At 40.3% G+C, this 27,714-nt stretch overlaps 1 protein-coding gene across 1 annotated transcript in view; it reads right to left on the minus strand.

The window, feature by feature from the left end:
• Positions 1-5,340, minus strand: part of BUB1 (BUB1 mitotic checkpoint serine/threonine kinase) — a 49,599-nt gene extending 44,259 nt beyond the window's left edge. The window contains exon 1 of the mRNA XM_027853962.1: positions 5,237-5,340. Within this exon, the coding sequence (XP_027709763.1) occupies positions 5,237-5,262 (26 nt within the window). The 5' untranslated portion in view covers positions 5,263-5,340. The remainder of the gene's footprint in view (positions 1-5,236) is intronic.
• Between the last annotated feature and the right edge of the window lie 22,374 nt (positions 5,341-27,714).

The raw sequence follows: 27,714 nt of genomic DNA on the forward strand, positions 1-27,714 counted from the left end.
CCTGTTTTATAGATGAGGAAACCGGAGCACAGAGATTAATGACCAAGATCACGTAGCACACTAAGGGACTCTAAGTCTGACACACTCTATAGTAACCACCTAGCTGCCTCTAATAAACATATTAATAAGGTAAACATGGGAAAACTTGAATACACTGAGGCAGAGTTAGGAGAACAATATATATGACTACAATAATGTAAATAAAACATACTAACAGGAGCAAGAACATGGAATAACTAACATGACTAGTCTTGGACCTGGAGAACAGATGAATGACCAACTATTCTCCCCAGAGAGATAGGGATCTATGTAGGCCAAACAATCTTATTGCTGTACTGATTGGTTGTATTTAACTATTTACAAAGCAGAGTTCATAAGGTAGGGGGCATGAGAAAGCATGGGGACAAAAGAGGGCCTTTATATTGGTAAATTACTCATATTAAAAACAAAAGGAATCATCAAAACTATTTTTAACGACCTAATAGCTTCCCTGCTGCCACAACTTTGCTTCCTTTGATGGGGTGCTTGGGTACTTGTGCTTGTATTTGGACCCTAATTTCTCCCTAGTCTCAGAAACACTATCTCTGATAATTGCTCCCCAGCCCAAGGACTACTCATGAGTGGGCCCCAGCAAGACCCTTATCTCTCTCCCTGGTACAGCTACACAAAGCTGGGTGAGAGAGTGCTGGGCTGCTCAGGCCCCAGCCCTAAGATCATGTCTCTGGAAGCTTCCTAATTCCTTAGTAAACTCCTGTCTTGTGAGAACTTTCCCTTGTTGCAGAGCATTCTCTAATCAGATCAGACAGAGAGGGGTGTCTTGTCTGGCCCAAGGAGTTTTGTCCCTGGCTGGCCCAGGGACTCTTCCTCCTGCCAGATTCCCAACATACATGTCTCTGACATCTCCCTTCCTGTCTGGTATACTTCCTACACTTTCCCATCCATAGCTGCCAAAGACACCTGGACCTTTAGATTACCTAATCAGTATACCTGGCATTCCTTTCCCATGCTCTTTTCCATATAAACCCTAGCTCCATCCTCAGTCTCTCGCAGATTCCTTAAGAATCCTTGCCGCTGAAAAGTATAACAATAAACTTTTTGCCAACTTGACTTAAAGAATGCTCGAGTCTGTGAATTCATTCTAGATGACCCTGTCCGGTACTCCAGTCTTTGAGGGTTCTCAACCTCTCAGACCGCAACACCTTCACTTGAGAACATCCTATCCTAATATCTCCTCTAAATCTTCAATTTTGAGAGTCCACAATTCCATAGCACCTTCATAAAACCATCTCAGATATCCCTTCCTATCTGATAGCTACTATGGCAACCTATTTGATTCTATAGTTATTTATATTCACATAAAATTATAAAAATAGAACAGACCTCACATATCAGCTAGTTAATGGTAAAGCTGGACCTAGAATCTAGCCAAGCCAAGGTACTGCCTAGCATCCCCTTTTTCACAAGTAGAAAACCAATTCCTTGAGGTTAGGGCCTATGCCTTCCTCATCTTCCTATTTCCTTCCCAGAGTTTAGCATAAAAGAAGGCACTGAATAAACATTCCTTTAATTTTAGAGCTAGAAGGAATCTTGAGATCGTCTAGTCCCTACACTTCATCCCCTCTCCCCTTTTTTAAGGCATTGCTATCACTACAAATTGTTCCTTCTAATTATCCCCACTCTCTTCAATCTCTCCCCACCTACTGACCACTTCTTTACTCTCTACAAATATCTCCATGTCTCCCCCATGCTTAAGCTTTTACTTGCTTTGTCCATCCCTAGGACCTGTCCTATCACATCTCTCTTCCCTTTTCTATCTTTTATATTCCTTGAGCAGGCCAACTACAATCAGTGTCTACACTGCCTTTTCTCTCACTCTCTTCTTAACTCTGGTTTTAACTTCATCATTTAATCGAAGCTGCCTTTACCAAAATTACCAATGATCTCTCAATTGTGGAGTCTAATGGCTTTTCTCCAATCCTCATCCTTCTTGACTTTTCTGCAACTTTGGACACTCTTTTCCTTGATATTCTCTTCCTACTATGTTTTCATGAAACTGCTCTCTCATGGTTTTCCTACTACCTGTCTGACTGCTCATTCTTGGTCTCCTTTGCTGGATCTTCATCTATGTCATGCCCCCTCCTAAAGCTCTTTCCTGGGCCCTTTTCTCTTCTCCAACTATCCTATTTTACTTGGTGTTTTTATCAGCTCTTGTGGATTCAACTACCATCTCTATGTAGATCGTTTTCAGATCTATTTATACAGCCCTAAACTCTAGCTAGGTGGACCAGTGCATAGTGTCCCAGGCCTGGAATCAGGAAAACCTAAGTTCAAATACAACCTCAGTCACTGTTAGCTGTGTGACCCTGGGCCAGTCACTTAACCCTGTTTGTCTCAGTTTCCTCATCTGTTAAATGAGCTGGAGAAGGAAATGGTAAACCACTCCAGTATCTTTGCCAACAAAACCCCAAATGGGGTCATGAAGAGTTAGACACAACTGAAAAACCAACAAACCTCTTCTGATCTCCAGTTCCACATCTCCAACTGCTTACTGGATATCTCTGACTAGATGTCCCCTAAGATATCTTAAATTCAAGGTGTTCAAAACCGAACTCATTTCCCCCTCCTCAATTCCACCCTCCCAACTTCCCTATTACTCTAGAGAGCTCTACCAAGTCCTCAGTCACCCAGCCTCCCAACTTAAGTGTCATCCTTGACTCTACCCACCTCCACATGCTATCAGTTGCCAAGTTCTATTGATTCTACCTTCACAACACCTCCTTTCCTTCTCTACTGTGTCACTGCCACCACCCTGGTATAGGCCCTCCTCATCCCTTCACACCTGAACTATTTCAATAGCCTACTGTTTGGTCTCCCTGCCTCAACTTTCTCCTCGCTCTGGTTTATCCTCTAGTCAGCTTGTCAAACTGATTCTCCTAAAGCCTTGGTCTGAACACATCTCCCCTCTATTCATTAAACTCCATTGGCTCCTTATTGCTTCCCACATCAAACATAAGATCTTGTATGACTTTTAAAATTCTTCATGACCTGGCTCCTTCCTACCTTTCTTGGCTTTTAAAACTGTAATCCCCTCAATATACCCTACAAACCAGAGATTCTGGCCTCTTTGCTGTTCCTTGAACAAGACATTCCACTTCTGGACTCCTGGCATTTCCATCGGCTTTCCCCTACGCCTGGAATTTTCCCCTTCCAAATTTCGATTCCAGGCTTCCCTGACCTCCTTCAAGCCCCAGGTTAAATTCTATCTTTTTCTGCAAGACGCTTTTAACAGTCCTCCTTAACTTTAGTTCTGTTCCTCTGAAATTAACCCTAATTTCATACATTTATAATTTATCTATATATCTATATATCTATATATATTTATCTATATGTCTATTTATACCTATACATAGATACACATCACTGAAGAAAATGTTTTTGTAGTTTAGCTCAACGCTCTGCATCGTTTCATACATGTCTTGTAAGATATCTCCAAATCTATCCCTTTCGTCATGTCTTACAGCGTATTAACATTCCATTAATTCTTATACTTTTTTTTCCTGATATTGCCATTACCCCCATTTGTTGCCACACAGACCTCATCACCTCATGCCAGACTTTTGAAATGGACTGCTGGTTGATCTTTGTGGCACAAGTCTCTCTCTACTCCAGTCTATCCTCCACTCTGCCATCAGGGTGATCTTTCTTTTAAAGTACAGGGCTGACCACGTCTACCCCCTCTCAACAAACTCCAGTGGATCAAGGTCAACTATAAAATCCTCTGTTTGGTGTTCAAAATCCTTCATAATTGGTCCTACTACCTTTCCAGTCTACTTACAGCTCACATTCCCTCCACACACACTCTGTGATCCAAAGACACCAGCTACTTGCTATTCTGTTCCTTGCACACTCCTCCTCCAGGTTCCAGGTATTCACTGCCTATCTCATATGCCTGCATGAATCCCTCATCTCCGCCTCCTGGTTTCTCTAGCTTCCTTCAAATCCCAGCTAAAATCTCACCTTTTACTAGAAGCCTTTCCCAAAGCCCCTTAGGTCCAATGCCTTCCCTTTGTTGATTATTTCCAATTTATCTTGTTTGTACATAGTTGTCTCCCCATGAGCTCTCTCTGAGTTCCTTGAGAGCAAAGACTGCCTTTGCCTTTCTTTGTTGCTTAGCACAGCACCTAGCCACGTAGTAGGTGCTTAATAAATATGGATTGAATGACTGATAAGACTATCATATTCATTCATTTAGTCAACATTAAGTCTTTACTATGTGCAGTGCCCAGTGTCAGGATCTGGGGATGATAAATCCTGGCCCCTGCCCTCAAGGAGCTTTCACATCAAAAAAACAGATAAAGCTGGTGTTAAATGCTACTCTTTTCCCATACTTTTAATGACAACTGAATGCATTTAAGGAGCAACACTGGACAAAATAAACCACTACACCACCTGACAGCTCTCTGGTCCTCAGTTTACTCGTCTGTAAAAAGAGAGGGAATGGACTAAAATGATCTTTAAAGGACCTTTCTGCCTTTAAATCCTATATGCCTGTAAGAGTATCAGGTTCCCTTTATGGTCTAGCCTTGTTAGTTCCCTAAGTAATTATGCTCTTGAAAATGTCGCAGCAGCAGCACTAGCATTACTATTATTACTGTTAGCAGCAGCATTATTATCATCATTAGCACTGGCATTAATATTGTTATTAGCAGCAGCTGCCAGTGGACCAAACATTTGCCACAGCAGACCGGGGAAGTGGCTGTGCAAAGGCATCAGGCCAGCGAGGCCAGGTAGGGGTACCCAACCCAGCACGTCGAGCTTTCCGGGATGACCAGGAAGTGGGGAGACCCCCGACGCTCACCCCAGTGCCCCAGTAAAGTTCCCAACCCTTTTCACTGTGGAACGACTTCGGGGCATTGACAACAACAAAGGTCCAGTCCCTAGACTCGACCGCCCCTACCTCACTCCCCCCGCCGCTCCGCCAGGCCCAGTCCTCGGCTGTTAGAGGACATAGCCTCTTGTGAACTTAGAGGGCTGGGGTTCGAATCCAGATCCTGTCATTTGCTCCCTGTATGAAACTGGATGAGCCACTTCACCTCTCTGGGCCTCAGTCTCCTCATCTGTAAAATGGGGGCTTCCAGCTCTTAATCCTAGGAACGAAACCTACCCTTTCTCCCATCGTTCAACTTAGTATCCCCACCACCACCACCACCACCCCTGCCTCCAACCAGGGACTCACAGCAAGGCACGTTTTGGGTCGTCCATGGCCTCCCAAAGCGAACATACACATATATACACACACACGCACAAAGAAGTTGCGAAAGCAGCCACCACCGGCCCCGATTCAAATCTCCCGCGCAGGCGCAGCCCGCACCCCGAGCGTTCCCAGAGCGACGCAGTCATTGGCTGCTCGCTGAAATTGCATCTAGCCAATCAGGAGCGCAGTTGCTGGGAGGCGTTCCTTCCTCCTTCATCAGCCTTGGCCGGTCCCGCCCATTGGGCTCGTGCTGGTGCGCGTGCGTGCTGCCCCCCTGCCGCGTTTTGTGAGTGACCCTGGGAAGAGAAGCGCTTCTTCTTTTCAGGCTTAGGGCTTTAGGGGGTTGCAGGTTTAGAACTGGAAAGCACTTCGGTGGGTCATCTAGTCCGACCTCCAATTTTACAGAGGAGAGAACTGAGGCCTAGAGAGCTTAAGGGACTTTTCCAAGGTCCCCGCAGATTCATGATTTGAACCCACGCCCTCTGATGTGGTTCCAGAGTCGTGGCTCTTTCCCCTTGTTCACACTTGCTGGACGGAGGTGGGGGTGGGACTGGGGTTGGGAGGCAATGGTTGTGTTACACACCCCCCGCCCCCTTATTTTGCACCAGAGGAAGCTGAAGCCAAAAGAGAGGGGAAATGACTTATCCAGGGACCCTAAGCCGATCTGGAGTGAAGAGGGGTGGGGAGAGGGAAGGAGAAAGGCTGGAACGTGTTTGACCTTGACCCCAGGAATTGCATTTTAGAGGCCTACAAAATGATAATAATCTAATGAAAAAAAGAAAGGGCTGCCCCTGACCTTTATTTTGTTGTGATTGTTGGGCGCTAGAAATAGGGGATAGAAAATAATAATCGAGATAACAATCATAGGATTTGAGGCTTGGAAGGTACTTCAGAAATCTCTTCCACCTCCCCTCTTTTTTTTAAGAAGGGAAAAATGAGGCCGGGAGATTTGCTAATTAATGAAGCCAGGGTTCAAACCCAAGTCTTCAGGTTCTAAAACTAGGCTGGTATAAATATCTGGGAATGGGGAGAGCAAAGAACTGTGTAGTCAGTTCCTAAATTGATATTAAAATACATTAACTAGAGATATGTACTGATAAGTGGGAAATAAAAGAATGTAGTATTATGGATGTTAAGGGTCCTCAAGTTTTGGAGATAAGGCAACTGATAGAAAGGTTGAGTGAAAAAGAAGTCTGTGCAGGTAATAGTAAAGGTTAAACATCAGAACCTACTACATCAGCTGCTTAATATTTGTTTATATGTATCAACGATGAATATTTATTGCCATTCACTTCTAGCAGACTGTGTTGGCCTTTGGCTTGTTAAGCCCCATATGCTGAACTAGATTCAGGTTTTGAGTCGTGAAAGTCCAGTTCAGTGCTGTAGTATGGACTGTTAAAAATATCAGCCTATATATAGCTTGTTTGTACACATTTGCTTGCTTGTTGACTCCACCACTAGATTGTGAGTTCCTTGAAGACAGAGATTATATTTTGCCCCAGGATTTAGCCCCCTACTTGGCATATAAATGCTTAAATAATAATTTAAATAAATTATTAAATAATTATTATTTATTGAATAATTAATATTAAATATTCAATAAATAATATTAAATAAAAATTATTAAATAAATTAATAAATGCTTAAATGTCTGACTGTTGACTGGGCTGCCCCCATCTGTATTCACTGTATGTCTCAACCACCGCTTCAGAGTTACACCCATAATACACCAGGAAAGCAGAAGCTTGCTGACCTGTTTAGACTCTTGAGTTGTTTTATTGCTCCAGATCTGATTCTTGCCACATCTGATCATTTGCTGAAACAGTGACTTACTATTTCTTCCTTCTAAGAGGAACAGTTTTACAACAGCAGATGAGTAGTTTGGATTGACAAATATCAGCCTAGAAGATACACTTCTCCCTGCTGCCTGAAATGAATTTCAAGAACTAGAGGGAAGGTGGTATTCTTCTCAGAGATACTCTCCTCTTCTGTCATCTACAGTTGCTGTTTTGTCCTCACTATTATGTTAATAATACAATCAAGTGATTAAAGGAATTCTATAATAGATGACGATACTTTGTCAAAATTGATCACATAACCAAAATTCAGCTTCTTAATGATCAAGAATAAATTTTGGGGGGTATTTCTTGGCACATTAACTTGAATGTGTGCTTTGTGTATAGATTTGATACAGACAGCAGAGGAGAGGATGGGCCTCTTTGGCTGCCCCAATAAGTAACTTAACAGTAGGGCCAAGTTAGTGTAGCAGAGCAGAGCAACTCTGAGGGGTTCATACCCAGGTGGCACCTCTCAGTTCCCTGTGCAATATAAGGGTCATGATCATAAGATCATAGATTTATAGGTTATCTAATATAATCCTTTTTAATTTTAAACAAATAGAGACTTAGGCAAAATGATTAACCCAAGGTGACCAGGGTGGTAAATAGCGGAGGAGGGGGTTCTAATTCAGGTCCTCTGACCTGAATTTAAGTGAGATTACTTTTTCTTTAGGTCATTTTCCTGAAATACTGACTGAATATTCTTTGTTGCCTGTTTTTCTCACACAGACATTTGTCTTATATTCTCATCTTCCCCCTCCTTAGTCACCAGCCAAAGTCCTTTCATTAGGATGAGAACTGGACTTGTGATTTCATTGGTATAGGGAACTCCTAGGTGAAAGATGGCATCTTTTCTGTAGATAATAGATAATAATACTAATAAGCTATGTGACTTGTCCAGGGTCGTATAGCCAGTATATGTCGTATGTGGGACTTGAACTCAGGTTTTCTTGACTTTGAATCCAAATCTCTGTCCACAATGAAATGACAGTTTCCTCTCCCCATTGAGGACCTTTCCTGAATCTTGAGGGTCTCATTCTTCAACTGTTTTTTCATTTCATGGATTTAGGAAATCTTTCTCTTCTCATTAGTTCCATATTGTCCCATCCCCCCCTTTTTTTTGGTGAGGCAGTTGGGGTTAAGTGACTTGCCCATGGTCACATAGCTAGTGTCAATCGTCTGAGGCTAGATTTGAACTCAGATCTTCCTGACTCCAGGGCCAGCGCTCTATCCACTGTGCTACCTAGCTGCCCCTCCCATTCCCTTTTCAGTTATGCATTCCTTTACTTGGAACCTACTCTGTTCTGTATTAGCCATTGTCTATGTATATAGTCTGAGGATACAGTTCTTGAAAGATTATTTGAGTACAAAAATAGCTATCTGAGCGTAATCTTACTACCCCTGTTGTCGTATCTCCTACCAAGCCAGGAATGGGGAGTAGATTAGCTCTCTTAGCTTCCCTTATGTGACCCAGTACATTACTAAACATTGTGTCTTGGACCTAAGCCAATTCTTACCGAGACCCAGTAACACTTAGTTAAATATCTTCGCCACTGTAACAAAGGAAATTCGGAAGAGGGTCAGCTTTAGGGCAGAACATGTTAGGTTTTAGATATGCTGAGTATGAAATGCTGACGGGACATCCAGTTGAAGATCTTCAATGGGCAGTTGGCAGTGAAGGACTAGAGTGAAGCCTTTCTCATACTTATCACATTTACAGGGTTTTCTTTTGTGTACATTCTCTGATATTTAAAAAAATGGGGTCCAATTGAATCTTTTCCCATAATATTCACCACATATATAATTTCTTCCCTGTGCGGATTCTCTGATGCTAAAAGATTGAGTGCTTATTGTATCCTTTTTCATACTGATTATATTTATATGGTTTCTCCTGTTTGGAAATAGGAGCTTCACTTGAATCCTTTTCCACACTCATCACATTTATAGGATTTCTCTTCCATGTGAACTCTGATAATATTGAGATTTTTTTGACTGAAATGAAGCGTTGGCCAGACTCATCACCTTTATAGAGTTTCTCTCCTGATAGAATTCCCTGAATTTTTTTTTGTCAGAAAATAGCATTTTCTCTACATGGAGCATTTATAGGTATTTTCTCTTATGTGGTTTCACAGATGGTTTATGTGATTTGCAAATGGAAATGTTCATGTATTTACTGCATCCATAAAATTTCTATTTCATTGGATCTTCCAGTTGACCATTTTACAGTTGTGCCATGGAGAGTCTTGTTATACTAAGTCAGATAATTGTTGACCTTGGAACTTCTCCGAGCCCATTTCCATGGACCATGAAAGGATTATTTCTCAATAGTATGTACTTTTCATAGGACCACAAAATCTCATATTGGAAGGGACCCCAGTAACTTTCTAACCCAACTTATTCCAGAACAGGGCTCTCCTTTACAACACACTGGAAAGTACTCATTGAGCTTTAACTTGAAGACCTAAAGTGAGGGGAAATTCACAGTTTCCTTTAGTAGTCCATTCTACTTTTAGATAGTTCTGGTTATTAGCTTTTTTCTCCCATAAATTGAGCCAAATGTACATCTTTGTAACATTCACCCAGTGCTCCCAATTCTGCTTTCTTGGTCCAAGAAATCCAGTCCACCCTTCAAGTGTTCAAAAAATAGCTATCATGTCCTCTCTAAATCTCCTCTTCTCCAGGCTAAACATCTCCAGTTTTTTCAACCAAGCCTAATAAGTCATGATTTTGAGGACCTTTACCATCATGGTTCTCCTCCCTCTGGAATCTTTCCAGCTTATAATGTTCGGTTAACAAACTTTGGTCTGAGCAAGGCTTAGTACAATGCCACTATTGAATCAAAAGTTCTGTAAACTATGTTTCACTTGATGCAGCCTGATTGCTTTCTTAGCTCCTGTATGATATTTACATTGAATTTATAGTTTGCTGAACTCATAATTTACTATTATATTGAGTTTAAAGTGTACTAAAACCTCTAGATCTTTTTCAGAAAAACTACTATATAGCTGTACCTTCCCCTACCCACCTTATGATTTTTTGAACCTCTATAAGACTTTACCTCTATTCATACTCAAGTTCATCTTCTTGGATTCAGCCCCAAATTCTAGCCTGTCAAGAACATTTGAAATCTTGACTAAAATCCATTTTGTTAGCTATCCTTTTTACTTTTTATCATTGTAAATTGTGTGAGTATGTAATCTATGTCTTTATCCAAATTACTGATAGGGATAAAGACTGGGCCTGTGATTTCATTGGTATAGGGAGCTCATTGGTGAGTAAACACCCTCTACCAGTGTAGGTCAGCATCTACTCTGTACATAAAGTTTTAGAATTGCCTAGAGCACTGAGACATTATGACTTGTTCAGTTTCATAAACCAGTATTACTGAACCCAGGTATTTCTGGATTTGAGGCCAATTCTCTCTCCATTACTCGATGGTACCTCACAAGTCATTGATAAAAATATTAAATTTCGGAAGACAATGCAGTATCCCTTGGCTCTTGCCTGGAGACATCCTTCCAAGTTGACATCAGATCTTTATTGATTACCCTTTGAATTAAACTAATTCTAAATCCACCTAATTGCATTATAATCTAGCTTCCATCTTTCCATCTTGTCCACAAGAATAGCATGAGGGACCTTACCAAAAACTTGCTAAAATATAGGCAGATTATTATCTATAGAATTCTTATAATCCACTAATTAAACAATCCTATATATTATATATATATGTATGTATGTGTGTGTGTGTGTGTGTATATATATGTATGTATGTATGTGTATATATATATATATATATACACATATAAAGAAATAAGGTAGTCTGCCCATGACTTGTTCTTAATGAGGCCATACTGGCTTCTTGTGACTGTTGCTTCTTTTTCTATATATCCACTAACCATCCCTTTAAATAATGTTCTAGAATGTTGCCACAAAGTATAGGAAAGCTCATTGACTTACAGTTTGCAGACTTCATTATCTTCTCTTTTTGAAAACTGGGTATTTGTTCTTTTCCAGTCTTGTAGTACTACTCATATTCTCCATGATCTTTCTTTTTAAAAATAAAATGCATTGACATCTTCTGTTTTTGCAGCAGTCATTCCTGGATTCCCCCCCACAATATTTGAGATAACTGATAGTGGACTAAAAATCACTTGTTTTATAATCTTAATATTAGTTCATCTAGATTTGGTCACCTGAACTCATCAAGGACAGCTAGATATGCTCTTCCTTCATTCTTGTCTTGGATATCAATTCCTTTTTAGCCTTTTTGTCCTATCCTTTCTGGTCCAAAGATTTTTTTCTTCGGCAGAGAAAATAGAAGCAAAATAATATTTATGCATCTTTACTTTTTCATTGTTGTCAATTATCATTGCCTGACACACTCTGAGCGGCAGTTCTGTCCCTTCTCTGGTCCTCATCTTTTCCTCTGATAGTGTGAACCCCTCTTTTTGTTGAACTTCACTTTCCTTGCCAGCCTCAGCTCAGTCTGAGCTTTGGTATTCTTGACACTAATCTTAAAGGACAATGCCACACTTTTGCATCCATCTTCTATTCCCTGCCCTTGCTTTCATCTTTTGTCATTATCTTTAAAAAACAACAATAGCCCTAAGTAAGTGAGTTTTCTGTGCATCCTTATGGAGCTTCTAAAACAATCTTCTTTCTTCAGGTTTTGTATCCTTCTTGGGTTGACTTCTTCTGTAGAATTTTAGGTCATGGGATACTATCTATTCTTGCCCCTGGCTCTTTGAAATCTGCTCTCCCAAAATCTAGGCTGCATGTCAGATTATACTCAGCTTTCCTTTCTCTTGTCACAAATTCTGAGATGGAGTGGTCACTCCTCTGCAAAGTTCCCATCATTTCTTCTCTAGCAGCCTGTTCCTCCTTGTTGGTGAAAATCAGATCCAGACTAGAATTTCTCCTTGCTTGTCTGTCCCCTTTTTGAAACCGTAAGTTACCATTGAGACAAAACAAAAGCTTCTCTGCTCTTGGCAAAGAGAGTGTTCTAGCAGGTATCCAGATCATCTAAGTCTCCATCACTGCTCTCCTGCCCCTCAGGCCGGCTTGGGAGCTGTTTCTTGAACTCATCTATTTCTTTCTAGCCAGGCAGTTTGTAGTATATTATGATGACAACATCACTTCAGTTATTGTCTCTGTTGATCTTCACCCAAATGTTCTCCACTATGCTTTCCCCTCTCTGGTTCCTCCATATGTTCTATATTTCCTCTCATGAATATATTAGTGTACAGTTTTACTCTGTCCCCACCCACTTTACTAATCCTATTCCTTTTGAATAAGGCAGAGCCATATTTCAGTCAGCTGGTATTCATTAAGTGCTTACTGTGTATCAGGCGCTATACTAAGCACTTATTTCAGTCATAAGGCTCAACCTAATAAGTCTTAATGATAGCCATGGTTCAGATTTGCTTCCTTGTGTTAGAACTGCTAGTTCATCTTGCTTGTTACCCATACTTTGAAGATAGCCATCTAAAGTCATAGGTTTTATTCTTGGTTCCTTTCTTGAACTTTACTTCCTGAGAGCTTCTGGGTGTGTTTATGCTTTCTTCCTAGGTTATGTGATAGCTACCATGGGTGGTATCTCACCTAGCTGTGGGTCCTCCATACAGGTTTCCTTCCCAAAGCCATGAGTAAAGATTCAGGTAAGCTTTTTGAAGTTTGCCAAAATATGCTGGAAACCTTTCCCCTTAAAGATTAAACATGAAATTATCACTTCTGGTTACGTGAGTGGCCAAACTTTCCTCAGCTTTGTCACAAGAAAAGGTTTTGTTCTGGGCACCTGGAAGCTTCTCCATGAGTTCTGCTCATATAGTTAAAATGTCTAGATAGCTGAGGAGCCACCATTCCTCAGGCTGGTCAGCAGAAGGCCCTTTGACCTTCTAGATCCCTCAGTTGTTTTCCCTTGAAGGTTTACCATGCAGTTTTCACTTTTCTCCTAGTGATATGTTTCTGTCATCCTCCCACTAATCTCTAAAGAGATTTTTTTGAGAACTATCTAGAAAACCTGCGCTTCTCTCAGGAAAATATGCATCTATATCTATTACCCCCTCTCTGTAATGAGTTTTCTAAATGTAGACGTTTGAACAAATTTAAATTCAGTGGAAATTACTTAAGTATCTAGATGTTTTTCTCGACCTTATTATTTCTCTAGCACAGTAGCTGGACGGCACCAGTCCTTTCTTTGCTCTAGATGCATTGCTCTGGAGCTTCCTGACTTCTTATTGGGGAAATGGGCCTTTCGGTCCTCACATTCGTTGGCTCTTCATCCTGACCCTGACATTTGGGGAAACTTGTTCATTATGGAAATGGTTATGGACTTGAAGTCTTTTAGCAAGGGGAAAAAGATGTGCAGACATCAGACAGTTTTGTAATGAGTAGTTTATTCCCCCACAGGAAAGGGAAGGCTAGGCAATAAGGGATCATGGCATGATTAGAACAGAATCCACTGAGTCAGCACAACCAGTACAATCAGTTGAAGGGCTTATTCTTTTTTTTCCTATTAAACATATTTTTACATTAGTGATGTTGTAGGTAAGAATTAGAACCAATAGGAGGAACTACCAGAAAGACGAAACAAAACACAACAGAGGAAAAAAAATAGCAAATAGTATGCTTCGATCTGCATTCAAACTCTACAGTTCTTTCTTTGGATGTGGATCGCATTTTCCATCATGAAACCTTCGGAGATATCTCAGATCCTTGCATTGCTGAGAAGGGTTAAGTCTATCAATATTAGTCATTGCACAACGTGGCTGTTACTGTGTGCAACGTTCTCCTGGTTCTGCTCACTTCACTCAGCATTAGACCATACAAGTCTTTCCAGGTTTTTTCTGAAGTCAACCTGTTCACCATTTCTTATAGCACAATAGTATTCCATTACATTCATATACCACAACTTGTTCAGCCATTCCCCAATTCATGGGCATCCTCTCAATTTCCAATTCTTTGCCACCACAAAAAGAGCTGCTATAGATATTTTTGTACATGTGGGTCCTTTTCCCATTTGTATGATCTCTCTAGGATATAGGAAAGGCTTATTCTTAATCCTCATTGAGATACAGGATTCATAAATCTGAGTGCTACCCATTTTATACTTCACCTCTCAACTTGCATAGTCTAGTCAAATAGCCATGTGTGATCTTTTTTGCTAGTGACTCTTTTGCAGTCTGTTGGTTGATGCTGTTGTGGCCACTATAACCATTCCAGTAGCCACTGCCCTGACTCCAGCCCACTCCTGCTGATACTTAGGTACTCACTCTTCTCTCTGGTGCTTGGGTACCATGGGAAGGGGGAATGCCTCCAGTGATCTTTTGAGGTCTCACAAGACTTTCTGCAAAGTTAAAATGACCTGAGAATGAAATGACTATCCCAGGGAGTTTGTGCTCCTGACTTAGGACTGGGATATCTCTACAGACTGAAATTGGGAGTTAGCCGTACCATTTGATTAAAATACTAACTGAGCGTGTCATGGGGAATAGATTTCTTTCCTCTCCCTTTCCCCAGCAGCTACTATGTGGGCTTACTGCAATGTGCTTACTTACACATTGCAGTGAGTACATTGCTTGTCTAGGTGGAACTAAGATTGAGTATCAAGTTCCAAACTGTGTCTTCTGCTTTGTGTTTCTTTTCCTGAGCACAAGTGACTAAATGGCAATCCTGAGATTGTTATTTCCAGCCTTGGCAGTTTATGAGTGTGAAGAGGTAAGGATATCCTGGGTGGCAAGAGGTGCTTCAGGAACCACCCGCTTCTCAGAGGAAAGGATGACCACTGTCAGGAGGATGAGCCATGCCTGGCAGGACACGACTGGATTTTGAGTTGCTGCTTAAATAGTGCAGGCTGAAGTAAAATCTCATGAGCACTTCTGCAAGTCTCCCTGGAGAACATTTTAGTAGTGATGGCTTACTGTTCATGCTTTCAATATTTTTCAATGAATGCTTATGAGTTCTTGGTGTTTTAAACATGTCCTATTTGGTGAAAGAAATTAGCTGATATCTACCACTTTGTACATTGAGTAACATTATAGAAGGTACCCTATAAGCTCCTTATAGGAGAGACCCTGGACATGAGCCAAAACTAAGCTTTGTTTTAAGAAGTTTTCCTGGAATAATGAGGTGGGAACACAATAAGCCAGCAGTACAAGAAAATCTTGAATCCCATTCTTTATAAGATATTCTCCTCCAGGATTGAACCTAGTTCACTGGAGTTCAAAGCTGGGGCCATTTTGGGGGAGAAGGGCTCTTTTTAGGTCACAAGGAACACTATATTCTTATAATCCCCTTTAGGCTGTTGGAGAGGAACAGTGACTTTTTTAGTTAATGTATATGTAGGAATATATGGGTGATTTACCAAAAGTCTACCAAAAATGAAGAAGCTTCTTGATTGGCTGTTTGGTGAGGATCTTTTTAAAAATGCATAAATAGGTTCCAGGGCAATTGGATGGATGGGTGCCAATACTGGTACAGGGTGCTCTGGAGAAAATTGTGGCTATTTTAGTTTGGGGAGATGATGGAGCTGAATGCTTATGAATTTCTCTGGGACCTAGAGAATTATGTGAAGCTAATGGAAGGGGTCTGAGTTCTTAGCTTGGTTATCTGACAAAGATAGGTTTAGTTAAGTGGTAGAAGCAACTAGTTTGATCTGAACAGATGTCTTATTAGTTATCTTTTAGTTTTAGTTTTAGTTATCTGTAATCTTATCATAGTATTTCTGTAAATGAAGAGGTTTTGAAATTGCAAAATGCCAAGGCTGAAGTGCTGGAAACGTGACAGGAAAGTGGGACATAATGCTCCTTCCTGGAAGGAAGGAAGGAAGGGAAGAAAGAAGGAAGGGGGACTAGTTTACTATAGTCAGCTACTTTCTTAGTACAGAGGGACTGAGCAACTTTGAGCCCACAGGGACTAAATATAATATCCAGAGAGATGTGAAAATCTCCGGAAGCTGGGGGAGTTTTTGAAACAATGGATTTGGAGACTAGTAGAACAGAGTGTGTTGTGTTGGATGTGAATAATCTAAGATCTCTGGGGGCATTGACTACTGACTGATAGTCTGTAGTGCCATGCTGTACAGTGTTATATTCTTCCTCCATCAGGGTATAGAATATCTCTTTGCAGAACTATGCCTCCAGTTTTGATGCTATAGGAGACTCCTAAGGGGATGAGGGGTAGTCTGCAGTGAACCAGTTCAATGTCTGTTGGAAATGTTGGCAAGAGGGTGTGCAAAGCCCATGAGAAAAAGCTATGATGCATTTGATAGATAGAGGACAAGGTAATCATGAGGCTGTGGTTCTCTAATTAGAGCAAATATAGATGAATTTAGTTGGCTTCTCCATAGTACAGGGAAGTCCTTAATTAAAATGTTAGCAGGACAGAGGGGAATGATCAGGAAAATGACTAGAAGAGAATCTTCCCTGAATTAACAGTGGGGATACTTCCATCTTCTAGTTAGTACCCTACGAGGTCCTTACTTTTATGCCAGCTATGTGTTCCTCATCAAAAGTCCAAAAAAATGGAGGTAGCATGATGTAGTAGAGAAAGTACTGGTTTTAGAATCAGAGGATCCAATGTTCCAATCCTTGCTCTGCCGCTTAATATTTGTGTGACCTTGGGTAACTAACTTAACTTCTCTGAGAGGCCTCATATTTCTTTTCTTTAAAGTGAGGGGGTTAGATGACCACTAAGATCCCTTTCAATCCCTAAATCAATAATCCTGTGAAATGGCTAATGAAGACAATTAGAGGCAGGGAGAGCAGCCCAAATGACAAAGCATTGGCAATTAGTTAATAAAGCTTTTTGATTTTGGAGGGTTGGGACAATAGATATTCAGGAGATCGGGATTATCAGGAATGCAGAGCGATAAATTTTCTTAGACAGATATCTTATTTGTAAGTGTAGGGTGCTTTGATTATAAAAGGAGAGCAAATTCAGCCAATATTAAGAGTCTGCACTGAACTCAGAACAAATTCGTCTAGAATGAGAGCCTAAAGGACATGAATCGTTTAGCTAGGCTAGTTTGGAAGAGAGGTCATTAAAACATTTAAAAGAGGTATTGGATATCTTGGACCTGAGAGAGATTTTCCAGAGTCTTGCAAAGACTCTGGTCATATCAAAATACAAGGTGTTTGTTTTTTTTGTTGTTGTTTAATACTGGTAATAGAAAAGAATATAAAATGAAAATGTCCAGGGAATTAAATTATCTCTCAGCGTATGGATTGTCTTCAGTGAGTTGGGGTGACTTAGGAAACCCAATATATCAATACAACCAACTTTTGTACATGGTAGGCAGGGTCCTCCTATTGCTGTTTTTATAATTCTCATCCATTTTCTCTTAACTACTGTTTTTCATACTCTCCAGTCCATGAACAAGTCAAACCTGGCATTGGGGGGAATAGTTATGAGTCAGCCCTTAGACTGACCTAGTCAGTCCTAGTTGCTGTGGCGAAGTTAATGAAAAAAAAAAAAGACCTGTGTTTGTTGTTCTCTGAAGGTAATACAAATATGGATATATAAAGTTGGGTGTTAAATTATGACAACTCTTTGTTGTTCAGACATTTCAGTCATGTCCAACTCTTCATGACCCCATTTGGGATTTTCTTGGCAAAGATACTGGAGTGGTTTGCCATTTTCTTCTCCAGTTCATTTAACAGATGAAGAAACTGAGGTAAACAGGGTTAAGTGACTTGCCCAGGGATATACAGCTAGTAAGTGTCTGAGGCCAGATCTGAACTCAGGAAAATGAGCCTTCCTAACTCCAGGCCTGGCACTCTATCCACTGTGCTGTCTAGCTGCCCATGACAACTCCACTCAGATTAAAAAGACATAATGAGAAATGGCAAGACTCAATGATTTGGGTCTAGTCTGGGTAAGGGAAAGGGAAGGATTGCAATTAGATGATTCCAACGGTGGCTTAGTAGTATTGATTCTCTTAATTTATTTTCCCACCTTTTTCCTTGTAAAGAGGTAAGGAAGTGTTAGAAAGGGAAAAAGGGAAATGTAATAGGATATGACAGAGGGAAAATGAGACAGTAGCCATAAATAGGAAAGGTATGAACTTATAAAATAGAGGATGGTAGAATGTATCAAAAAGCAAAAATCCAATTATACTCTTTATATGAAACACGCTTAAGGTATAAAGATTCACACAGTTAAGATTGGGGTTGGGAGAGAGTATTCCTCAGCTTAATCCATAAAAGCAAGAGAAGCAGTCATGATCACAGACAAAACAATAGTATAAATAGACTTGATTAAAAGAGATAAAGAGGGAAACTGCATTATGCTTGAAGACACCATAGGTAATAAAACAACCTAAGTACTAAATACATATACACCAAATAGCATTGCAGCTTCATAATGAAAGGAAAAGCTGATTGAACTAAAGAGTAAAAAAGAAAAATAATAATTGCAGTGCCCCACTCAGACTCAGCCAAATCCATCAGAAAGTTAAAGAAGAATGAAGTTAAGGACCTGAAGAGAATCTTAGGACAATTATATATGGTAAATCTCTGGTGATTATTGAATGGAATTGAAAGAAGTATACATTTTTTTAGGTTTTCATGGTACCTTGACTAAAAAATGCAGAAGAACAAATATTAAATATATCCTTTACAGAGCACAAGAAAATGAAAATTATAATAAATAAGGGGAATTTAAGGGAAAAATTCAGACCTAACTGGAGATTAATTCAATTCTAAAGAGTGAAGTAACACATCAGAGAAACATTAAATGACTTTTATGAAAGAAAATAACTTTTTAAAAGAAAAAGAGGTAGAGAAAAATTAGCAAAATGACTAATACGTTGAAATGTCTGAAAATATATGCAATGTTTCACACCCGTGGACCTTCTCACAGCAGGGACAGGAGTTGGAGAAGGTGTCTTACATATCTTCTTTGGAGATATGCTTATTCTTTGTAATTCTACATCATTTTCAGTTGTTTTGTTATTCTTTCTATTTACTTTGTTGTCATTGAGTATATAGTTTTTTTTGGGGGGGGGGGATATGATTACCTCACTGTGTATCAGTTCATATAAATCTTTCCATGTGTCTCTGTATTCATCACATTGATTGTTTCTTAAAATACAGTAATATTCCACTACATTCAGGTGCTACAATTTGTTTAGCCATTCACAATTGATAAGTATCTACTTTGTTTTCAACTCTTTGCCACTCTAAAAAGTGCTACTACAAATATTTTGGCATATTTGGGGACTGTCTTTTTTTTTTTATCAAGTACCTCCTTGAGACATATGTCTGATGTTTGAACCTCAAGTCAAAGGGTATGGGCTTTGAGATTCAAAGGCATGGACATTTTGGTTTATTGGCACAATTACAAATTGCTTTCTGAAACATTTATACTGATTCACAGATCCACCAACTATGCACTAATATGTCTTATCTTCCTATAATCCCTCTAACATTGACTATTCCAATCTTCTGTCATCCAGTTTACTGGGTATCAGGTGAAACCTCAGGGTTGTTTTGGTTTACATTTTTCTAATTAATGATTTGGAGCATTTTTGTATATTAACAGTTTGCAATTGTTTTATTGGTATTGCTTTCTCCAACCAGCTTTTAGCAACAATACCTTTCCTTCCATCTGCATGACTCCTAACAAAATTGTCTTTCTCTTTGTCAGTTCCAGGAAGCAGCTTCTCATTTCCTCCCTTGCCTTCTATCCCCAGTGTCTTCTGACTCCTCCTGTACTTATTTTCTTTGGGCACTCAGATTCTGACTTCTAATGCCACAGATCAGAGCCACCTTTTTAGTACCAATTGGTCTCAATTCAGATGGAAAAAACCCAAATCCGTAGTTCTAACAGGTATGGCACAAGACACAATATACACATTTTCCCACAGTTCACAAGAAGCTTTTTGATTTATAATTTCTCAGTTATATTCTCTAAAACTGAATCTAGTCATCTGTAGATGGGCTGATGGAAGCACCTTAAGGCGCTGTTGTCAGCTTTACCTCTATGCTCTTGTCTTTGATCTGCTTTCAAACAGTTCCTTCTAGTATATTTATCTGAGGGCAGTTTTTTCCTCAAGTCCTCAGAAGTTTCAAGCTGCTTTTCTCACATGAAAGTCTTCTTTTCTGTCCCTTTCAGCACATAAAATGTTGATATATAAAAGGGAGGCTACTTTAAAAATGAATGAATGACTACACGAATGAATGAAAAAGAATTTATTAAATGCTTACTGTGTTCGAGGGGATGCTCAGCCCTTCAGGATGCAAGGACAAAAATCAAAACAGCCCTAGCCATCATGGAACTTATATTCTGGTAGGAGAAGACAACACATACAAAGATTTGGTGGGGTAGGGGGGGATATTTTAGTCAAGTAAATCAAGGAGATAATGAATGGAATCAGAGAAAAAAAATGGACACAATAGGAAAGCAAAATTGCAGCCTCCTGAGGGAGCTTTCACAGAAACCATGAGAAGGTATAGTGCCAGATCTAAGGAGACAAGTGGAAACCAGCTGTGAAACTATCTCAAAGATGTACCTGGGGGTAGTCCAGGGATGAAGAACGCAATGGTATTATGAGAAAGTAGAAGAAATAGTTTCCAGTCCATGATGTGAGGCTCAGAAAGGAGTGTGTAGAAATGATGTTCCCCAGCTGGCCAGATGTATCATGGAGATCTGACAACTGAAAGAGATAAGGCATTAATAGTCTGGAGAGCATCCATAGGAAGGCAACCAGGATAATGCAGAGCTTTGAGATCTTACCATATAAAGATTAACTGAAAGAACTGATGATTTGCCAACCTGAAAAGAGAAGACTTAGGGTGGTCCAGTTAGCCATATTTACATATTTGAAGGACTATTATGTGGAAAAATAATTAGATTTCTATTTTTCCTAACCTCAGAAGGAAGAACTAGGAGTAGTAGGTGGAAATTACAGAGACAAATTTAGGTTTGATTTCAGGAAAAACTTTCTAACAGAACTATCCCAAAATGAAACTGGTGCTTGTGGAGGTAGTATGTTTCCTTTCACAGGAAGTCTTCAGTCAAAAGCTAGATGATCTTGGGGATCATTGTAGAGGGGATTCTTGGACTACATTCTAAAATCAAACCATCACCACTAACATGAACACCCTATCCTTTCAGACACTAGTAGAGAGCCCAGCACCCTGATATCTTGATGGTACTATCCCCCAGACGACTGGCTGTGCTTCCAAACCAAGCCCCTGCCAGTCAGTGATGCTAGTCTTGGAGAAAGGACCAGCCATCCTCAGCAGCACCAATTGCTTAGCAACTGTTGCTGACAGGGCAGATAAGCTAACCTAGCTGAAGCAATGTTACCTTGAGGGAGACAGGAGATGGAATGTGTCAGGTGAGTCATCCTGTTGCTACCAACTTAACCACCACTTCCCTTCACACTTGGGGGGAGATAACCTAGCATCCTGAGCCCAAGAGCCCTCCAGACACTGGTCTTGTTTCCAGTCCAGTCTCTACAGACATCATGCAGTGGAGTAACCCTTATGGATATGAGAACTGGAAATTTTTTCTGCAGGTGCTGCAGCTCCTGCCTCCTTAGCAGTCATAACTCTTAAAGACCCAGAAAAGCAAATTCTTAAAAAAAAAAAGAAAATTCTTACCACCAAAGTTCTTGCCATTATCAACAATGAATAAGGTTTTATCAACGCAAAGGACATTAAAGAAAATGCATTACTATCAGCTTTCCCACTGTGCCCTAAGGATCACTGGGTCTTTCCTTCTGACTTGGGACTGAAACTTCCTATGTGTTTCATCTCCCCCTGTTGAACTGTATGCTTTTTGAGATCAAGGACTGCCTTGTTTTTTTCTTTGTATTACCAGGGCTTAGCATAGTACTTTGCAAATAGTAAATGCTTAATAAATGCTTTTTCATTCATTTTCTCCAACTCTGAGATCCTATGATTTCATAATCCATGTTCCAAGACCAGGCACTGGCCAGAATACATGCAGATTTCAACCTATAGGACTCCTCTAAGTGAAAGTGAGAAAACAGTAGGGCTTAGGGGGCATATCATCCAAGTAACTTCTATAGTTTCTGGGGATAGATATAGTTGACTGCATCTTTGGGTCTGCAATGGCTATATTTTGTGGAGGGCTAGTTCCATCTTTAAGAAGATTCAAATTTAGTGGCATTCCAGAAGCATATACCTTAACTGCCAAAGGTAATATGGTAGCTATAGTGTATGGTATGTAGTGTATAGTGCCTAGGGAAGTGTCTGAAGCCCTTGTAAGTTATTGCTCACAACCCTTCACCCCATTTGGCATTCTGAGTAACTGAGCAAACCTGGATTTATCTAAGTATTTTGTTGAGTCTACATAGCTTCAGGTAAAAAGTTTAGAGAACCAGCCTACTCTCTACAGATATATGATCAGGATTCTTCTGTCTCCTAGATACATGCCCTTATGTATGTAGCAGGCATGGGCTGAAGCATTTCCATGCAGCTAGCCGTGTGTTCTAGCCTATTTCTATGACACATCTTCTCTGGCCCCTTGCTGAAGGAAATGTCTGATCCAGTAACTCCTAATAAGTTCTTCATTTCCTGTCACTGGCATTGGTTTGAAGATGATTGACAAATGAGTCAGAAAGAACCACCAACTCAGAAGTCTATGAAAGGACCAAAGAGAAAAGCTTCTCTTTTGAGCTCATTGCTCTGGGACTCTGCCAGATCTCCCATGTGCTTCCAGGGGAAGAGGAGAGGATTTCTCTCTCTGCTCTCCCACCCCATCCCCATCAGCCACAGTGGTCGCCCACAAGTCAGCAAAAACATGTGCTTGCCTTGGTGAGTCTGAGACTGGACCTCAGGGTCCAGCCTGCCTCTTCTGTTTTGTGTTTATTTCCCTGAACACAAGTTGTTGACCGGCAGTCCTGAGAGATGTGTATTTCTAGCTTTGGCAGCTGCTTCATGAACTTAAAAATTCCTAGGTTCCCAGTGGGAGGGGGGTGGGGTCCCACGACTAGCATGCTTCTCAGAGGAGATGGCTACCTTCAGCATAATTTTGAACATGAGGGGACCAGTGAGTCATGCTTGGCTGTTCAGAAGATCTGGATCTTTTAGGTTACTTAGGTAGTAGTGTGTGTCTGAGGAGAACGCTAAATGTTGGGTCAGCAGTCCTACAAGGTGCCTTTGTTGTTCAGGGACATTATAACATGGCATTGTTTTATTGTTTTCTATTTTAAGTATTTATTAACATGCCTATGAGTCTTTTGTGTTTTAAGCATTTCTTTTGGGGTGGAGGAAGTAAATAACTATTGTACCTGATACCTATTTTGTACATTAAGTATCTTCTCTAGAAGGGACCCTGTGTGACCCTGTTAATATTTTTTGAGGAGACTCTGAAGATGAGCAGCTAGAGGCATTAGGTGCAAGCATTAGAGGCAGCTAGATAGCTCAGGGGATAGAATGTTGGGCAACAGTCAGGAAGACCTGAATTCAAATCCAGCTGTGTGACCCTCGGCAAGTCACTTACCCTCTGTTTGCCTTACTCCACTGGAGAAGGAAATGGCAAACCACTTCAGGATCTTTACCAAGAAAACCCCATGGACAGTATTGGTGTGCTATGGTCCATAGGGTCACAAAGAGTTGGACTTGACTGAAAGACTGAACCACCAAACATGAGCCATAGTCAAAGGCCTATTTTAGAGAATGAGTCAGAGAGAATGAGAAACCCCTCGTCCCCTCTCTTAAGAGTCAGTATGTCCCCAGGATGAATCCCAGATCTGTGTGAGGCTAGATTTAATTCTCTTATAGGAGAAGGCCTCCTTGGACTGTGGGTGACAAGTGAACATTTTAGCTGCTACCAGGGGCATAAAAAGAACATTTATGTAAGGAAAACTGATGAAATCAGCTCCAGGAGAGAGACATTTTCTCAAGTAAAATGCTGAGGAGAGACACAGTCTATGCTGAAGACCTGTTTGAAGGTGGAACACTGACTGAATTAAGGATGGTTGTGGTACACTGTGGTCCATCAGCGCATTTGCATGTGACTGCTTTCAGAGTGTTGAAGAATATAATTGAATAAATGATATTTAACAGGGAGGCTAATGCAGTCCCTCACATATTAGAGCAGGCTGGGGAGCCTGTTTCCAGCAAAGTATAATGACTTGTAAAGGCACTAGTCAGAATAGGCCCATCTCTTGTCTCTGGCTCCTTCTAGGCCAGCTGAGTAAGGCCAGAGTTATCACTGCCTATCAATCAAATGACAGTTTGGGGAGTATGTGAAGATTACATAAATACTGTTGGGGGCCTTACCCATCAGAAAGATGGAATTTTTAAATTTTACATAAATTTTAAATTTAAATATTTTAAATTTAAATGTAAATGTAAAAAATTAAAAATTTTACATAACATGTTGGACATGGGCCACTGCTTATGAGGAGACCCTGGTTTGAGGCATTAGAAGCCAAAAGGAGAATATAGGAAAGATAGGAGATGACCAGATAAAGATAAAAGTAGAAGAGGAAGCTGAGAGTAGGAGGAGTCAGGGACAGGATGCAACAAAAAGAACAGCTTATAGAATACAGGAATTGACCAGAGCTGATTGCAACTGACAGGCAGGATGTGCAGTTTGGCTGGGAGCTATGTTGGTTGCTTTGCTGAGAGTTTATTGAAGGAGAAAGGAGGGAGAGGGAAACTTCCCTGAGTTTGCTTGTGCTGCCCTTCATGGTTCTGTTTCATTTGAGAGGAAGAAACATTGGCTTTTCATCTATTTTGCTGAGAATCGAGGCTTAGCTTTACTGAAAACTGATTAGTCAGAGATGAACCCCCAGCTATTTGAAAAGCTGGCTGCAGAAAAGCTGCACAGCCCTATTTCTATCTACAGTTTGACTGGGAGAAACTCCGCCGAGCCTTAGGGCAGATCTGAGAGAGCTTGGCAGTTTTCTGGCTTGAGGGAACTATTTGTTACAGAAAGAGCATTATGCTTTCTCAGCATTCTGCCATGGGTGGCTGTGTACTAAAAGAGCTTGTCACTGCTTCAACAACTTGATAGAAGCACAGAAGCAGTTTTGCCAAACAGTAGCATTGTGAGGACCAGAATATGAGCAGGTAGCAGAGAAGTCATTTTGCTCTGCAGATGACACAGGGTACAGACTGTTTTCTTAGATATTCAGGGCCTAGAATCCTGCAGTTGTAAATTATGAGTTGCCCCTAGGTACATGGGTTTCCCTATTCCTGTGCCACCCTGATAGTTTTCTTTAGCTTTGTGCCCACTCTCCCCTCATCACAATCTTAGCTGTGTAGTTGTGGCCATGATAACTATCTCCTGGGCACACCACCCCAATCTGCCAAAGGACATGCAAGTTGGATTGAGTGAGCCAGCCTCAGCCCAGGGAGAATGAGAAACTGGAGGGATTTGGGATTTGGTGCCATAGCTGGGCTATAGACATAAGCTACCTTCTATTTTTTTTTTTTTTTGCAATCTCTCCTTTACTTCTCTTCAGATGCCACTTAAAGATTATCCAGGAATAGTCTGCCATGGATGTGGTTTACTGCAATTTATGCATCCCAACACATGCCCAAAGTCCAAACTCTGTTGTCTTGGTAACTATCCAATTACAACTGCATATCATTGTCTTGGTTTATTCTTTGTTAATTCTGAATGTTTTCTTGCTATCTTATTTTTTGTTTCATTGAAGCTGAATTCTTATCAATTTAATTCAATAAGCGTTTATTAAGCACCTTGTATGTACCAGGCACTGGACTGGGTACTGGAAATACAAAAACAAAGATGAAACAAATCCTACCCTTATGAAGCCTGCATTCCATTTAGGGAAACAACATGTTCACAAATAAATATAAAACATATAGGAAATAAATACAAAGAGATTTTGGGAAGGGGAGAATCACAAGTATTTATTAAGTGTTCAGTATGTGCTATACACTGCTAAGCTCTGAGGACACAAATCAACTCAAAAACATAGGCCTTGCCCTCAGAGAACTCATTTTAAGGGGGGAGACCACATATAAACAACTGTGTACAAACAAGCTACGTAGAGGATAACTTGAAAATAATCTAAAGACATGATTTGATATTATCAAGGGCAAGTAGTTGGCCCTTTACTATTTACTTACTTATCAGTTCTTTGGAAACTAGCCATATTTATTCTGTCCTTTGCATTCTGAAGAACATGCTACTTGGCAGAGGAAACAAAGTAAGAATTGGAGCACTTCTCCGTCTTTAGTCTTTTGTTGTCATCCTCCCATTCATCCAGAGCAAATGTCTTCTCACGTACCTTAAAAAGCCCATAGCCTTTTTTTCTTTCTGTTAGCCCTTAAGTCTTCCTTTCTAGTCTCAGGTAATTCTGAGATTTAGCACTTGACACACTATTCTTGCAGTACCTTGTCATGCTTTTATCTTTATACCATTACCTACTCTTCCTTTCACTTTCCGTACCTAAATGTCTTTCAAAAGTCTAAGTTGGTTAGTTAGTTCCCGGTGTAGCCATAATTGGTCTCTTTCAATAACTAAAATTTTTCCTACTCATTGGAATGGCTTGTCTTTGTCTTCAGAAATTCATTCTTAAATATTGCCAGTCCCTCCTAGGATGATTTACTCTATAGAATTTTAGGCCATGGGAGATTGTCTATTCTTTAAAAAAAATTATTATCTTAAATAGCAAAAAGTGAGAGAGAGCAGATGGATCCATTATCTACCAGAGTCCTACACTTCCCTCTTCTAAAAGGTGACAGAACTGTCCTTATGATCTGATTGGCTCTTGCCTTCTTTGACTAAGCATCCTGGCCATGAAAGGGTGTAAAAAGACCCACCCATGTGGAATCATGGCCCCTACAACTTGGTGAATATCAGAAGATCACCCAAATCACCCTATCTTGCACTGCTGACCAAATGGGCTTCCATCTGGAGATAAATGGGGCTAACTCCATCAAAGCTAAGCACCATTGTATCCTTTTTGCATATCCTTGTTAGTTATGGCAAGGTAACCTTGTTTTGTTAACTGTCTAATAGTTTATGAGTGTCTTATTTCATCCCTGAATTGAGCCTGAACTAGCAGAATGTTGGTGTCAGGTCCAACAGGAAGCATTTCCATATACTTGGAATACAAACAGAGGATTTTGTGGATTTTCCCTTTGTTTTTTGATCCTAATAGATATGAACAATTTTCATTTATGATTTTTTTTGTAATAGAGTGTCCAAGCTTTTTAAAAATTCATGATTTTTAGGGAGTCCATGACATTCCTGGGAGTTTTCATTTTGGAGTTTCTCTCAAGAGGTGATTGGTGGATTTTTCCTATTTCCACTTTGCCCTAAGGCTAGGTAGTTTTCATTTATGATTTTTCTTTTTGGATTAGGCAACGGGGTTAAGTGACTTGCCCAGGGTCATACAACTAGTAAGTGTTATGTGTCTGAGGCCAGATTTGAACTCAGGTACTCCTGAATCCAGGGCCAGTGCTCTATCCACTGCACCACCTAGCTGCCCCCCATGTATGATTTTTTGAAATAGGGTATCTAGGATGGGTTTTTTTATGGTCAAGGGTTCAGATAGTTTAATGATTCTTAGATTATCTGTCTTTTACCTGTTTTCCAGGTCAGTTATTCCTGATAGGGAGGAAGGAAAGAAACATTTATTAAGTGCCTACTATGTGCCAGGCACTA

Source organism: Vombatus ursinus, unplaced genomic scaffold (genome assembly GCF_900497805.2).
Source record: "Vombatus ursinus unplaced genomic scaffold, bare-nosed wombat genome assembly UNPS02010219.1, whole genome shotgun sequence".
Classification (NCBI taxonomy): domain Eukaryota; kingdom Metazoa; phylum Chordata; class Mammalia; order Diprotodontia; family Vombatidae; genus Vombatus; species Vombatus ursinus.